The sequence below is a fragment of the Spodoptera frugiperda genome, chromosome 19 (assembly GCF_023101765.2).
Source record: "Spodoptera frugiperda isolate SF20-4 chromosome 19, AGI-APGP_CSIRO_Sfru_2.0, whole genome shotgun sequence".
In the NCBI taxonomy this organism is placed as follows: Eukaryota; Metazoa; Arthropoda; class Insecta; order Lepidoptera; family Noctuidae; genus Spodoptera; species Spodoptera frugiperda.
Window position 1 is genome coordinate 2,707,577 of NC_064230.1, and position 17,220 is coordinate 2,724,796.

At 39.6% G+C, this 17,220-nt stretch overlaps 1 protein-coding gene across 2 annotated transcripts in view; it reads left to right on the forward strand.

The window, feature by feature from the left end:
- Positions 1 to 17,220, forward strand: part of LOC118280911 (leishmanolysin-like peptidase) — a 125,503-nt gene that overhangs the window by 71,403 nt on the left and 36,880 nt on the right. For both annotated transcript variants that reach the window (XM_050700933.1, XM_050700934.1), the window contains exons 2-4: positions 11,912 to 12,012; positions 14,458 to 14,488; positions 16,504 to 16,586. In XM_050700933.1, the coding sequence (XP_050556890.1) occupies positions 11,912 to 12,012; positions 14,458 to 14,488; positions 16,504 to 16,586 (215 nt within the window). The remainder of the gene's footprint in view (positions 1 to 11,911; positions 12,013 to 14,457; positions 14,489 to 16,503; positions 16,587 to 17,220) is intronic.

The following is a 17,220-nucleotide window of genomic DNA, read 5'->3' on the forward strand; positions in this document are numbered from 1 at the left end:
TTACAGTTACATTTGTTATTTTATCTTTTGCTATTATTTCTTGATTTGTTAGAGTATTTTTAATATAATTTCTAGTATTGACAGCATTCGTTTCCATGTTATTTCTACGTAAATTTATTTTAATTGTATTCGTTTGTTTTGTCATTATTTTTGCATACATTTGAGTGGTTTTTAGTATAATTGGTTTTGGTTTTATCGTCGGTCTTACATATAGGAACTGTCGGTCAATATGTTTTATATTTTGTCTATAATTTTGATGATTAGGTCGATTTTTTATTGTTTCTGCACCTTTCCGTGTTTTGTCGATATTGTCGTGGTTTAGTATGTTATTAATAGGTATATATGCAGGTATCCCATTTGGAGTTACAAGTTTTTGTCCTGGAGTCACAGATACTGGCGTGTTCTGTCCAAAATCATAATTTTGATAATATTCTTCTGGATAATTTTCAAAATTACGTGGTCTGTATTCTTGTACCGCTCTATATGTATCATAATTAGGTATTTTATCCACATCTTCAATAGGATTATTTGCATTTGTTGACATTTGATTATGTGGAGGTATTTTATCCGGATTTTCAACTGCGTTTGGGTATATTTCGTTATATGGTTCAATTATATTTTTAGTTGTACTATAATCATCAAAGTATTCATTTAAATCATCAAGTAAATCGTAGTTTTCGAAGTCTGTTAGTGAGTTTGTGTGTTTCATATCATTATTCCCAATTGTATTTGTATTATAATCATAAGGTATAGTTTTATATTGATTAGTTTCGTAATTTACACGTGGATTATACGTTCCGGAGTAATCAGAGAATGTTGTATAGTAATTCGGGTAACTTGGCATGCCATAGTTTGAAAAAAAATCTAGCGTATCGAAGTCCTCATATACTTCCTCGTTTTTAGCAGTCCAGTCCTCAGTTTTGGTAGTCCATGGCGTTACTATGTTAGCAGGAGATGTTTCCTCAGCTCTCTTAAGTTCCAAATTAGTCCTTTCAACATAATTAACCAAATAATCATCTGTCTCCTCGTCGGAAGGTGGCTTATATTCAGCAGCTGATCTTTTATGAGTAATATGATGATCATGACCGTTTTGATGGTAATCTTCACCTACTTTAACTGTATTCAAACTTCTCTTACTTATATAAGCTTTAACCACATTGTCAATTACTTCTTTGATTCTCAAATCAGCTTTTATATTGTCTATGCTAGTTACATTAGCTGTCATAGTTGTCAATGTCATATTGACGTTTCCAATTCCTCTATCTATGCCTATGTATATGTTTATCAGTTCTTTAGAATCATTTGTTTCGTTTGCTGTGTTGTTTTTAAGAACAATAGTGTCGTCTGTGTTTTTATTTTCGGTTTTGTTGTTTTCTGAATGTGTGGTTGGCATTATTGTGGTATTAGTATTCGTATTGTTAGTTAAAGTATTGCTGAGGCTGAGATCTGAAAATAAATATCATTCTTTATTTTAAATAATTATATGTACATGCAATATCACGCCTTTTATTAACGAAGGGGTAGGCAGAGGTGTATATTACGGCACGTCATACCGCTATACAATATACACCCACTTGTCACCATTTGTGTTCTAAGTCGGATGTAGGTGAGCCTATTGCCGTAGTAAAGAGTAAGGTAATTTAAAGTTTGGGAGAGCCATGCTTCGGCACGTGGTATCGGCTGGACCGGAGTGATACCACGGCCGAGCAGAAAACCGACGTGAAACAACGCTTGCGTCGTGTTTCGTTGTTTGAGTGAGGTTACTGGAGGCCCAATTCCACCCTTCCCAATCCCCGATTCCCCAACAACCCTTAAATTCCTAACCCCCAAAAGGCCGACGATGCACTTGTAACGCCTCTGATGTTTCGAGTGTCCATGGGCGGCAGCGATTGCTTACCATCAGGTGATATGCCTGTTCGTTTACTGGCGTGTTCCATAAAAAAGAAATTGAAATGAATACTCACACGTAAAAATATAAACTGTAACAATGCCACATCCACTTGAAAACATAACGATAAATAAATAACTGAAATAAATCTTGTAAGAGACTTTTCAAATTACATTTTATTGTAGCAACTGTCGTTAAAGTTAATGGAAATCTGTACAAAGTGAATGGTTTTACTAAAGTTGCAACTTTACACCAGTTATGTTGTACTATTCCCTCTCTTTATACAAATGTGTCAAAATATTAATTCTAGTAAGCAAATCTACAGATAGAATTTTTTTTTTTGAGTGGGGAAAATCGTCCAATGACTTCTTTCGCCTTGGGCGAGATGAGAGGGAGTGTCAGACTCTTACTGAATAAAAACCACCCCGTTCCTACTCCTGCTTTTCGAACAGCCCCGGTAAACCCGCTAGGTAGTCCGCAGCTCCGGATCAGGCATCAGCCCTACTGGGCCCCATCTGTGGTGGTCTGATGGCTCTTTGAGGCGCACGCGGAACGCGACGCGCCACACGCACGGGTCTGGATCTGGTCGGGCGGCGAGCAACCCCTACTCGCCGTCCGCAGACCCGCAAGTCTACAGATAGATAGGTTATTGAAATAGGCCGTAGGGAACCCTGCAGTTAGATACATTCCGGTCGTCGGGGATCGTGTGATGATCTCCGGCCATCGTAAATGCGGGTCTGTAAGGCAAGCAAGGTTAGCTCGCCGCCCGACCAGAACCAGACCCGTGCGTACGTGCGTGTTCAAAGAGCCATCAGATCACCACAGATGGTGATGGGCTGATGCTAACTCGGAGCTGCGGACTACCTAACGGGTTACCAAGGCTCCGGCTCAAAAAGCAGAAGTAGGAACGGGGTGGTTTTCACCATTTAGTAAGCTAAATAAATGTCCGGAGCTGCGGACTACCTAGCGGGTTACCGGGGCTCCAGCTCGACAAACAGGAGTAGGAACGGGGTGTTTTTTAGTCGCTTCGCCTAAGGTCGGAGAAGTCATTAGCCTTTCTCGATAAATGGACTATCCGTAAATTAATTAAAATTCAATCAGAGCGCTTACTCTTGAAACCAATCTCAATGTCAATGCAATTTCAATCTTCTATATACAGGTTGTTACCGGAACGCTTCCGAAAAACGCATTTTTTTTTGTTTTTATAATTTTAATCGTTTTTGTTTTCGTGTTATTCATGCAACATCAGCCTTAAGCAGTTGATTACAACTATTATTACATAAAATAAACATTCTTTTGTTTGCTTGATTTAAAAAACGTTACCCGGATTTTCTCCTGTGTCGTAGATGCGTTTACAAACATACAAGTTCATATACACATGACACCCAGACCCGGAACAACAATCTGTGGATCACACAAATAGCTCCGTGCGGGAAAGAACCAGCTACACATTGCACGGCAGCCAGTTGCCCAGCCGCGTCAATTGCCCGCTTATCAATCTTCCCAATCTCCAATTCCCGAACCCTTAAATTCCTAATCCCAAAAAGCCGGCAACGCACTTGTAACGCCTCTGGTGTTTCAAGTGTCCATGGGCGGCGGCGATTGCTTACCATCAGGTGATATTTCTGCTCGTTTACCGGAGTCTCTCATAAAAAAAAGCGTTCCGTTTACACCTTGTATATTGAGAAAATTGAAATTGCAATACTTCAAAAGTGACTGATTGATTTATTCCATGTTGAAACTATAGCACCCCAATCGTAGCTGTTAAAATAGCGTAGCATTAAGTTCATTCAATATCCGCGCAATACGGATGCAATGGGCGCTAGTGTTGCAATTCGAGAGTACGAAATTTTACAATATCAATGTCGATCGATCGGAAAAGGCTAGTTTCCTACTAGTCAAATTCAATACTTTTTTCGAAACGTCAAAAACGATATTTTCTATGAACTTTGTATGAAATACTCTATTATGACGTCATCAGATTTTGACGTCAAATAGCAGACTTATTTCTAGAAATTTAGCTAGAAAAAATCGAAAATTAAGTAGTTCATCAAATGTATGAATGAGAGTGTGATTATTTTTGAATATTTTATTGTATTGAAAAGTTGTAATAATTTATTTTTGACCCAATCATCATCCCCATTGGATTTAAGAGTAGGCTTCCTATACTTCAGTAGATTGGTGCTTTCAAATCTTCAACTAAGCTTCAGATTTATTATGTAAAAATACTAGCGGACCCGACAGACGTTGTCCTGTCTACACGTTAATTTGAAAATTTTAAACTTTTTTTAATAAGCTAAAACATTCTGGACCTTTTTGATGAAAATTATTATTCAAATGTTATGACAATATCTAACGTCATTAATATTTGACACTGCGATGGTAGCGCCGTCCGTCGGATCCGATGTAAAACATTCCAAAATCAACAACTACTAATAAATTAAAAATTAATTAAAAAAACTTTGTCCAGCGGACAAAATTGTGAATCTAAACCATTCTCAGATCCTCTTGAACACACACAAAAAGTTTCATCAAAATCCGTTAAGTCGTTTAAGAGGAGTTCAGTGACATACACACGTACAGAAGAATTATATATATAAAGATTAAAAAATACTGCCTCGTTGGCCAAGTGGTTGCGATTGTGACTACCGAATAAGAAGTCTCGGATCGGGCGAAGAATTTCTGGGCTTTTTACGGCTTTTCGAAAATTTCTCAGTAGTAGCACGGAGCCTGGAATTGTGTCCAGTATATGGCAATAGGCTCACCCTATATTACATCGGACTTATAACACAAATGGTGAAAAGTGGGTGTACATTGTATAGCGGCATTACGTGTCGTAATGTGCACCTTTGCCTACCTCTTCGGGGATAAAAGGCGTGACGAGACGAAAGTTCATATTATGTGCGATGTAGGATTTAAGACGTACCATACGTACATACATAATAATACATAACGTCACGCCCTTAATCCCCGAAGGGGTAGGCAGAGGTGCACATTATGGCACATAATGCCAATGTAAACCCACATTTCACAATTTATGTTGTAAGTCCCATAGGTGGTGCGCTTATTGCCATATACCGGGCACTTTTAAGACGTCATCCGTTGTTTTGCTCGTCGATCGTGTATTATGCGACTTCTGTCATCTGTCACTTGTCACGTGTCGCCACAGTAAAATAAGAAGTTATGGATGGGTGGACGCAGCTAATGGCATATCATATTATATTCCATTTATACGCCTCATAAGCATTTGATACTTGATCAGGTCTCATAATCTATCTATACATATAATGAAACTGTAGAGGTGTTAATTCTGTACATTGAAAATATTAAATTAAAACTACGGAGCTGCGGACTACCAATGGGGCTGTTGATTTTTCGGGCTCCACCTCGATGGACGTAGGATGTAGGAACAGGGGTGGTTTTTAGTCCAATCACAGCAGCTATCAATTACTGAACGTCCAATGGTGTCGCCCTACATAAGCCGGGAGAACCTCTATTGAATGAAAATCGACAGGTTGACACTAGCGCAATCTATAATATGATTTACAACGTCACGTATTTTATCTAGTAGGTAGAGGTGCACGCATTACAGCACGTAATGCCACTACACAATGTACACCCACTTTTTACCAATTGTGTTATAAGTCCCATGTAATATGGGGTGATCATATTGGGCAAAATTCCAGACTCCGTGCTACTTCTGACAAAATTTTCGAAAAGCAAGAAAGAAAATATACGGTAGGCCCCATTGCGTCTGCCAAACTCAGGGTCTTAAAGTATAGGGAACAAAGTATTAGTGAGCATACACACATACATAAACTCACGCCTGTCTTCCATGGGGGTAGACAGAGGCTATGAAGTATGAAACGCCAATTGCCGCAAATCTTACATACTTGTGCCCGATTCGAGAATCAAACCCGAGACCTCTTGCCCGGCAGTCGCATTTGCGACCAACGAGGCAGTATTAATTGGCTTTTTCAGTTTTTCGAAAATTTCTCAGTAGTAGCACGGAGTCTGGAAATGTGCCCAGTATATGGCAACAGGCTCACCCCCTATTACATGGGTCTTATAACACAAATGGTGAAAAGTGTGTGTACATTGTATAGCGGCATTACGTGCCGTAATGTTGCAAATGCACCTCTAGCTACCTCTCCGGGGATATAAGGCATGGTGTACTTTTTTTACTTTTTACTTACACACCTCTTTCGCTTCATCAACAGTCATCAGTGTTTTCATGCATGCTCGTCGGTTAGGTTGCCTGACCACCGGAGCGGAGCGGGGAAACGGAGAAATCTGTCCACTAAAGATGAGCAAACATTTTGTGCAATCCTATTGGTTAATACTTTATACCGACATCTTTAATTGATTTTCTCTGGACTTGAAAAGAGACTATGACCTCTGAGTTTGTTTCGGCATTTCTTCTCAGAGTAGTCCGATAGGAAATGCCGGCCTCATCTAGCTATTTAAGAGATTGACGTGTAAAAGAGTTACATTGTAACCTATTTGCAAAAATAAATATCATTTATCATTTAATATTTCTCCGCTTCGCTTCGATGCAGTTGCAATCTTAAGGGTACTTTTAATTTTGGTATTAATGAGATTGGCTATTTTCGAATGTTATAAAAAAAATTTACTAGTAACTTAACGACCAGTTTTCATCAACTACTCTTCAATTTTAAAGAACCCCTAAGCTTTTTATGGCATAAGCTGGTAAAAAAGCAGACGAATCACTTGCGTTGCGTGAGTGAGGTTACCGGAGGCCCAATTCCCAATCCCCGATTCCCCAACAACCGTTAAATTCCTAACCCCGAAAAGGCCGGCAACGCACTTGTAACGCCTCTAGTGTTTCAAGTGTCCATGGGTGGCGGCGATTGCTTACCATCAGGTGATCCTAGTATTAGAACTCGAAACGGGATATTTACCATGTTTTTCTATTTCTATGAGTTTCTGATATTTCGACCATGTCAGTTTAAAATTTATATCAGGTGATCCCTCGGGTCGTTTACCGGCTTATACCATAAAAAATATTTGATAAAATGAATTTATTTCAATTCACAGACCTCTTAAAAAAGAGTTATCCTTTTTAATGAACGTATCATATCAATTTCTTAACAAATTGGTGTCAATTAGTATTAGGTATGCAAATTAATATAAGCCGAGTAACTTAAGAATTAATATTAGCTCGTTAAATACTCATTCTGTATACGAATTTGTCCTTGTAATGATATAAATAAAAATGTGTCAAATGGCCATCGGTAGAGGGCGCCCCAGACGGGCCAGATTCAGATGGGGCCCAGTAGGGCTGATGCCTAATCCGGAGCTGCGGACTACCTAGCGGGCTTACCGGGGCTCGAAAAGCAGGAGTAGGAACGGGGTTGTTTTTAGTCAGTAAAAGTCTGACACTCTCTCTCACCTCGCCCAAGGCGGAAGAAGTCATTGGATGATTTTTCACCCTAAAAAAAAAGGCGGGCCAGATTGGCGATATATTAAAAAAAGGCCAAATTAAAAGTACCTTTAACCGACGAGCATGCATGAAAAGACTGATGACTGTTGATGAAGCGAAAGAAGTGTGTAAGATTCGTAGCAATTGGCGTTCCATTGTCTCTGCCTACCCCCATGGGAGACAGGCGTGAGGTTTTGTATATAATAATATGTGTCTTGACACAGGTGCTCAAAGGGTTTAAAAACATTTTTAATTTTGCTTTCAAACATAATATTTCAAGAAGCGATTTAATATTTTATTATTAAGAAAATACCTTGAAGCAAGTACAAAGAGGAGATGCCATAATGTGATTGTGCACTGTGACAAAAATACGGCTCTGTCCAATGATATTAGAAGTAAAAAGGTGTAGATAGATTTTAAGCGCCCAGAAAGTACAAAGAGGAGGTCCAATAATGTGATCGTGCACTGTGATAAAACAAATGGACTCTGTCCAATGATATTATAAGTAAAAAGGTGTAGATAGGTTATAAGCGCTCAGAAAGTGGCACATTAAAATGTGGACATTTTTTTTAAATAGTTGCTCCACACTACCATTTTCTCCTGTGTCGTGGGTGCGTTTACAAACATACAAGTTCACATACACATGACACTCAAACCCGAAACAACAATTTGTGGATCACACTTTGTAAAGAGTTGCTTCGTGCGGGAATCGAAGCCCAGGCACCGCCAATTGGCAACGTGTTTGTAGTATGGGACCGCTAGATGGGAAATAGAGAGGGGCGTGGTTTGTAACGACCCGCGCTCCCCGTAAAGTGTCACGCGTTATGTTAAAGGGAAATCCAGTTATGACATCTCCTCTTTGTATTTGCTTCCAGGACCTACCTTTTTCATTTGTTTTAAAGGTTTTCATTAATTATTTCTCTAGTTGTAGTGAATTATGATAGTCCTCCGTTCTTCAGCAATTTATAATGTCCTGACACTTGACAGTTTATTTAAAAAGATGGTGAGAATTTTACGTCTTTATCATTTTCAAAAAGGCTTTTAGATAATGAGAATAGGATAGATGATTAATTTTTATTTTAATGTCCGTCTTGTAGATTATTATAAAATATTAGACACGTATTTTTTATTTTAGGGAAACAAATACTTTCGAAGATATATCGATTTGAAATATCGCGTGACGTCACTTCTAGGTACATTTTATACGCAGAAATGACGTCATTTCTACCACTCCTAAACTTTGATTCGTTTTTTCGAAGTATTGTTATCTTACATGACAAAATAAAAAATAAGTGTAGTAATCCTTAAGGCCCCCGCAGCTACCGGGGCTCCGGCTCGAAAAGCAGGAGTAAGAACGGGGTGGTTTTTAGTTAGTAAGAGTCTAACACTCCCTCTCGCCTCGCCCAAGGCGGGAGAAGTCATTGGATGATTTTCCCCCTCGAAAATGTTTGTATTATCTTTTGCTGTGCTCGACAGTTTACTGTCGTAATAATTAATAAATGCAATAAAGAATTGAGAATTCAAAAAAGGGTAGTATTCTTCGGTTAAGGGTACATTTTTGAGAAACTAGTTTCCGTAAACATAAAAAGCGAGGTAGTCTACCTATCATACCTTAGGCCTGATGTTCTGATGGCCAACAGCCTATCAGGAAAGACATTGGTTTTTTACAAGGTACCTACGTCAATACGGAAGGTTTTAATCCAGGTCAGGGTTAGACCGAGGTAATCTTAAACCTATTTTTAGTAGCAAAAGGTTTAAAATTGAAATGCATTATTGCATCGTGTGTTATGTACCATGCACAGTCATATGTTTCCTTCCTAGATACGGTTTTATTATCATTATGTATTAAATAAGACTGCCTCGTTGGTCGAGTGCTCGCAAGTGCGACTGCCAGGCAAGGGGTCTCGGGTTAGATTCTCGGGTGACGTTGTTGTTGTTGTTGTTGTTGTTAAACGAGCAGAAAACTCCATAGGTTACTCTTTATTTATCAAAATATTATAAGGAGTCTTTTTTTGAGGTGGGAAAATCATCCTATGACTTCTCCCGCCTTGGGAGAGGCGAGAGGGAGTGTCAGACTCTTACTGACTAAGACCACCCCGTTCCTTCTCCTGCTTTTCGAGCCGGAGCCCCGGTAAGCTCGCTAGGTAGTCCGCAGCTCCGGATTAGGCATCAGCCCTACTGGGCTCCATCTGTGGTGGTCTGATGGCTCTTTGAGGCGCGCGCGGAACACGACGCGCCCCACGGGTCTGGATTTATTCGGACAGCGAGCTACCCCTACTCGCCGTCCGCAGACCCGCACTTACTATTATAAGGAGTCTATGGTCGTTACGCAATTGAAATACAATACGGATTCCATACAAATTGTTTGTTTGGTTGTTATGTACATAATATGTATGTAACAAGAACAATATATTGTTCTATTTTGAGAAATGGCGTAGGTAAATAATTAATTAATTTCACGGAATTGCGTAATTGTTAGTTAATGTTTTTCTTCGTCGTTTAGGTAGGCAGAAGTATTTATATGTTATAAAGCGTAACATAATATATATGTTTTCGATCTTAAAACATATACACTGTGATAGGGGTCAGACTTCTAACCCGTTAAGGTTGAGTACTACATCTAATTTTATGACAAAAAATAATAATATGGGGGGTTGAACCCCCACTTGAAAATATTGAAAAATAGCGATATTTTCGGTAAAAATAATTCAGAAATGATTTTTTTTCTCACCAAAACATTATCAAACAAATGAAAAGAGTAATGGATTGATTGGCCAAGGTTATTAGCTACCGTTTGTCGTTTTTTTGTTTCTACGACGCATACCACCTTTGATATCACATAAAGTAAAAAAAATATTAAAATAGCCATAATTTTTAGGGGGAGGGGATTCGACCCCTTCGACCCCTGACTTTTGTCGATAAAATTAGATGTAGTGCTCAGCCTTAACGGGTTAGAAGTCTCACCCCTATCACATTGTATATGTTACGCACAAAGATCGAAAACACGGGGCCCAGTCGGGACCCATTCTACAAAGTCAGCCGTATAGCCTGCCCTCACTAAGTCTTCATATTTAGAATGGGTCCCGACTGCCTCAACTTATGATGACTTTCTTGTTTTAGGGTTTTTTATTTTCATATTATTAAGAAACGCAGTCGGGTTTTTTAGTTTTTTAAATTACCTTTTTTTTCCTTTAACCACAGCGACTTACAGTTAGTAACATTGCAGATCTGTTTTTCCCAGCCAGGAAAAGGTACATTGATTATTCCGTGAGGATATTTCCAAGGCATCTTGGAGGAAGGAAAAACCTCCGTAATTTGTAATCATTAGACTCAGTAAGACGAAACACTCGGTAATTGCTGAATAATACTAATTATCTAAGCATTACTGTTTCCCTTAAGGGTAAACGTCCACAGGCCCGCATCGTACGCATCAGGATCTCAGCACACATATGGGATCGGAAAGGGATCGTCACCGTATCGCCTCGAGCCGTTCAGAATGGTTTGTATTAAACTCCCTACTGCAACGCACACTAATCGGAATAATAACGTAATCGCCTCGCCTCGGAACAGGCTCCGAACTTGAATTCCCGCGCTTACGGCTCATCGTCCCCGCGCTTACGTTTCTCCGTCCCCGCGCTTACGTCTCTCCGTACCCGCGCTTACGTCTCTCCGTACCCGAGCTCACATCTCTTCGTCCACCCTTTCCCCTTTCCCCTCCAGCGACGGGACGGCGAGGCGTAAGCGCGGTGTCGCCTAGCCGTAGCCGAGTTGACGTACAGGCGGTGCTGATACGCTTTCGTTACGTGCATACGGTAGGTTGACGCCTGGTTGACAGCGAGGCAAAAGGCGTTACGGTTACGATCCCTTTCCGATCCCATATGTGTGCTGAGACCTTCAACGGATTAATTTTTCAGACTGCGTCCACTGTATCGACAGCGGTCGGATTGCCGACGCGAGTATCAGGAATCAGATTGTCGATGCCACTTTCACCAGGATTTTTGGCATCGGCATTTCGTATGACGTCATCGGTACGCATCGCATGTAGGCATTGCCGATGATGCGGTCCGTACGATGCGGATCAGTGGACGCAGTTGTATGAGTTTCTATACAAGACAAACTAAAATCCGTTGCGTGCGATACGTACGATGCGGGCCTGTGGGCGCGTACCTCTAGAATGCTAGGTACTGTCAGCGGTTCTTCTTCTTTATAGGTATAGCGGTACATAGAGCGGTGGTCTCTGTCAGAGAAAAAATGCCGCTTTATATTATTCTAGAGCATAATCTACCCCTGTTTTAAAATATCATCTTGATCCCTTCAGTCGTCTTGGTATGAAGTATGTTTTAAATAGGCAAAATCAACTTATGTCTTCTCTCGGGCCGTGGGCGAGGCGCGTATCAGACTCTTACTGACTAAAAACCACTCCGTTCCTATTCCTGCTTTTCGAGCCGGAGCCCCGGTAAACCCGCTAAGTAGTCCGCAAACAAACGTACAAACTTTCGATTTGTGTTAATTATTACTTTTATTTGTACATATTTTGATTATGTGTAAGTACTTAAAATATGTTTTGTTTTTGTTCACAGGTAGTAAGGGGCGTTCACATAGAACCAGCTCACATAGTCAAGAAAAGAAGCATAGATCAACCATTACGAATAAGTATATTTTACGACCACTCTGTATATAGGTAAGTCATATTTTATTCACATTTTTATATAGAATCAACTTCCTACACTCCCCTACACTCCTACAGCGCGCTACATGTCACACAGCTTGCTACGCACAGTAGTTACAGCTGTGTACAGTCTGTCACTCTCTCAGCACTCCCCTACACTCCTACAGCGCGCTACATGTCACACAGCTTGCTACGCGCAGTAGTTACAGCTGTGTACAGACTGTCACTCTCTCAGCACTCCCCTACACTCCTACAGCGCGCTACATGTCACACAGCTTGCTACGCGCAGTAGTTACAGCTGTGTACAGTCTGTCACTCTCTCAGCACTCCCCTACACTCCTACAGCGCGCTACATGTCACACAGCTTGCTACGCGCAGTAGTTACAGCTGTGTACAGTCTGTCACTCTCTCAGCACTCCCCTACACTCCTACAGCGCGCTACACGTCACACAGCTTGCTACGCGCAGTAGTTACAGCTGTGTACAGTCTGTCACTCTCTCAGCACTCCCCTACACTCCTACAGCGCGCTACATGTCACACAGCTTGCTACGCGCAGTAGTTACAGCTGTGTACAGTTTTAAAGTAAAGATGGCCTTTGACATTTAAATTTAAAATAAAATCACGTTTATAGGTAATATTTATTGCGTCTAGACATTAAGGACTGATTGATACGCATATGTATCGAATTAATGTGCTGACATTTAATATGTAGCAGAGCTATATACTTAGTTGTACATAATGTATTCAAGTCGATATGTCACACATACTAATGATGTTTACTTACATAAATCGCCTTTGGGAAGTAACTTAAGTAAAGGTTTGCTTAAGGGACCTAGTATTTGCAACTTTGCAGTATTTTTATATTTTAATAAGGTAAGCCGGTAAACGAGCAGATGGATCACCTGATGGTAAGCAATCGCCGCCGCCCATGGACACTTGAAACACCAGAGGCGTTACAAGTGCGTTGCCGGCCTTTGGTGGAGTTAGGAATTTGAGGATTGTTGGGGATTTGGTGTTTTTGGAGATTTGGGAGTGGTGTTTGGACCTCCGGTAACAATACTCACACGACGAAACACATCCTGATATACGAGTATGTATATTTGATTCACAATGTCTGTTTTTATTGGAATGCAATAAATAAATTATAACTTCAAATGTCTCAATGATTGCTGTGTTCTTTAAGTCTCTTTATCTTCAAGATTAAAGGGTCTTCGAAGTTTTCCTTAAATGTAATCATCGATATATTTAGAAACCACTTTAATCTTGTTGTAAGCAAAATAAACGAAAAGGATCATTATATTTATTGAACATCGTCTTTTTAGCAAACGACGCTGCTTAAGAAAATAAAACATGATGACTTGTAATTTGACATATTGCTCTCGGGAGGTGATAAAACAACTAATTGCCTACAAAATTTATCCTGAGGTCTTTAGTTCGAAAGTGTCTAGTGTTTGAGATATTCAACATCTCCTACGAATTTTATATATTTCTGTGCCCGACAGGGTCCATAATTGTGACTAAATACTGAATTTTCTAACACCTATGTACATTATGGATGCAATAAATACTTGAATACTTGAATAATTATTATGTTATCGGCTTACTCATAACGTAGCCAGTAGCAGCGCGACAATCGCCGCGTCGTGTGTCGCGGAATGCTGCTCATGAATATGAGCCTCTAGCATGTCTTCAAACTAGTCGAGTTAAAACGTTACGTCAGAAAGCCGATAACATAATAATTAATTTAGTATGTTTCACGAAAGTTACAATAATAATATTCAACATTTTTGGTTTTGGTGCAAACATCCCTAAGTGACTATAAAAACTTAAATACATAAATAAAGAAATACTGGTTTAATAATGTATAAAAGACTTGTTTGTTGACTGTATTAGTAAATAAATTCGTCAGCATTAACATATTATATGTAGTATGTTACTAGCTTCTATAAGCGACTTCGCCCGCGTTTCCGTGATAAAACGTAGCCTTTTTAAGGGGGGAAAAATCATCCAATGACTTCTCCCGCCCTGGGCAAGGCGATAGGAAGTGTCAACCCGCTAGGTAGTCCGCAGCTCCGGATTATATGTTATACCGGAGGCCCAATTACCCCCCTTCCCAATCTTCCCGATGCCCGATTCCCCAACAATCCTTAAATTCCTAACCCCCAAAAGGCCGGCAACGCATTTGTAGCGCCTCTGGTGTTTGAAGTGTACATGGGCGACGACGATTGCTTACCATCAGGTGATCCTTCAGGTCGTTTACTTTTATTCCATTAAAAGAAAACTACTGAACGGATTTTCATGAAATTTGGTACACACACAGGTTATGAGCTGGCTTAGTTGATAGGACACTTTTTATCCCAAGGGCACGCGGATGAAGCCGCTGGTAGAAGCTAGTAAAAACATAAACTCTTTGGATATTATAATTATTTTAATTCTGATTGTTTTTTTCTTTTGCAGGTTAGAGCCGGAGAAGTTTGATATGATTAATGTAAGTTTTTATTTTAATTTATACATTTAATTAATTAAAAATCACGTAAATTAAGACTGACTGCCAACAAAAATCCGTTGAAGGCAAATCTTTCGCTAGCGCCAGTCACTTTTACCCCCCTTTGCCTTTAATGTGTTAATGGGGAAAAGCTGTACTAGGTACGAGTCACACCCGTGCGTGCGGCGCGTCGCGTTCCGCGCGCGCCTCAAAGAGCCATTAGACCACCACCGATGGGGCCCAGTAGGGCTGATGCCTGATCCGGAGCTGCGGACTACCTAGCGGGTTTACCGGGGCTCCGGCTCGAAAAGCAGGAGAAGGAACGGGGTGGTTTTTAGTCAGTAAGAGTCTGACACTCCCTCTCGCCTCGCCCAAGGCGAGAGAAGTCATTGGATGATTTTCCCCCTCAAAAAAAAAGGTACGAGTCACAGAGGGACTCTTCATCATCATGAATCATGATTTTGTGACTGGAAACTAGTAGAGCTTTTCTTCATTAATGTACGTGAGTAAACCATAATTTTCAGTTTATTTAGTTATGTATGTCTCACGATAGTTTTAAACACGATATTCATATCTAAAATATTGCAAAGTGCATTCGTTAAAAAACTGGCATGATAACACTATAGTTGGGCTATTACAAAAGTCACGTTAAAACAATGTGCTTATCCCGCACAACTCATATAAGTATGAGCGAGAGATAATACCCTTAGTATGACTATGCTTCGGAAACGAAAAGAAACGAGAGCGAGCGCTCTGATTGGTTGGTTTATTCGGCCGGCCAATCAGAGCGCCAAACGCGCTCTCGTTTCGTTTTCGTTCGACATAAAGCTAACTTGTACTAAGGGTACTGACAAAAATGACTTATGACGCGGTCGCACGCTTGTAAAGACCCAAAATATAATCGAAACTTGCCAATAGAAAATTAAATGTAACAGCTTGACATTATATTAGACATTGACATAATTTATTAAATGTCAATGTCATTTTCCAAAACATTAAGTTTTCTTATCAATAAATGATAAATGATAAATGATAAATGATATTTATTTCTGTAAATAGATTATAAAATAACACTTTTACACGTCAATATTTCAAATAGCTAGATGAGGCCGGCATTTCCTATCCGACTACTCTGAGAAGAAATGCCGAAACAAACTCAGAGGTCATAGTCTCTTTTAAAGTCCAGACAAAATCAATTAAAGATGTCGGAGAACCGTGCAAGTTTATTCTGTAGTGGTCTTTTGAGGAAAGTACCACAGCAGTTTGAGCGGACCTGTTCAGATGGCAGCACGCATGTGTCAGTTTACAATGAGCTCAGCTGACGGCTGTTGCTGAATGATCCGACGAACAATACCTACCAAAAGAACATTTGGGTAGGCCACACAAATGCTCACACTGTCAGAATATAATTAACTAAAAGTGAAATGACTAGGCAAACTCTCGCATGGTCCTCAAACTAACAATTTTAAAAATAATATGTGAAAACAAAAAAATATCGAATGATATTAATGTATATCATGTCAAATTGTATAAAAATGTAACTTGTGTTACAAACATGTCAGCATGACCTGTGTGGACATTATAGCGGCTCACTCCCAAGCCTCCAAGCCTCTCAATCTATTGACTATTGATCTCCTGTCTATGCATTCAGTTTGGTTCAGTAACATAGGCGATTTTATGCTTTGTCGAAATTGATAACCGACTATCGGAAATCAATAAAGCACTTTTTGACAGAAAAAAAAATATTAAAAGGTTTTTTATCCCCGTAGGGGGGTAGGTATCGATGCACATTTCGGGGAATTGGGAAGATTGGGAAATGAGGTAATTGGGTCTCCGGATAGGCTATATTCTAGCATATAAGCCGGCCGGACTCATCTAGTTATTTAAGAGATTGACGTGTAAAAGAGTTTCATTGTAACCTATTTGCAAAATAAATATCATTTATCATTTAAGTGTATGCTCTGTTGCTAGTCCAAAAAACATAAAATAAAATTAAAACTGTTTTTTTTTTGTTTCAGAACACAATACTACCTGAAGCTGTGAAGTTTTGGGAGCAAGCACTGAGAGTCAGAAAAACTGGAGGACCTATCAAATTAAATAGGTAAGTCATCATCTATATATTAATACGTGAAGCAAAAACTTTGTAACTGTTTTTACGAAAATTGCGCGGACGTAGGAGCATAAAATTTGGTACACTTATAGTTTATGTGTAGGAGAATTGCAAAACATTAATATTTTTCAAAAATAATGCTTATAAAATACATTAAATCAATAAATAAAACATTACACACTACCATGCATAGTATCGTATTTGACAAAACGTCAAAATTGACACACATTGCGGTGATATTCTCACGTCTCATATGAAAAGAGGTTTCTAATTGAAGGAGGTTTGGTTATTCATGATGCGCCGGAATATATTAATTTGAATTTTACAAAACTAATAGCAATTCGTTAAATACAAATTATACTTGAACGTATGTTAAGTGGTATTGTAAATTAAATCGTATATGGTCGAATTTCGACCACTAGGCGACCACTAGTATTTATTAATTTGTCTCTTACAGGGAGATTTCAATTCATTTCTTTTCTTCTCCTTTAATAATATCTTCTGATGTATTTCGATGCGAAACTCATACCACTGCGTCGTACGCACCGCATCATCGACAATGCCTACATGCGATGCGTACCGATGATGTCATACGGAATGCGTACGATGCGGGCCTGTGGACGCT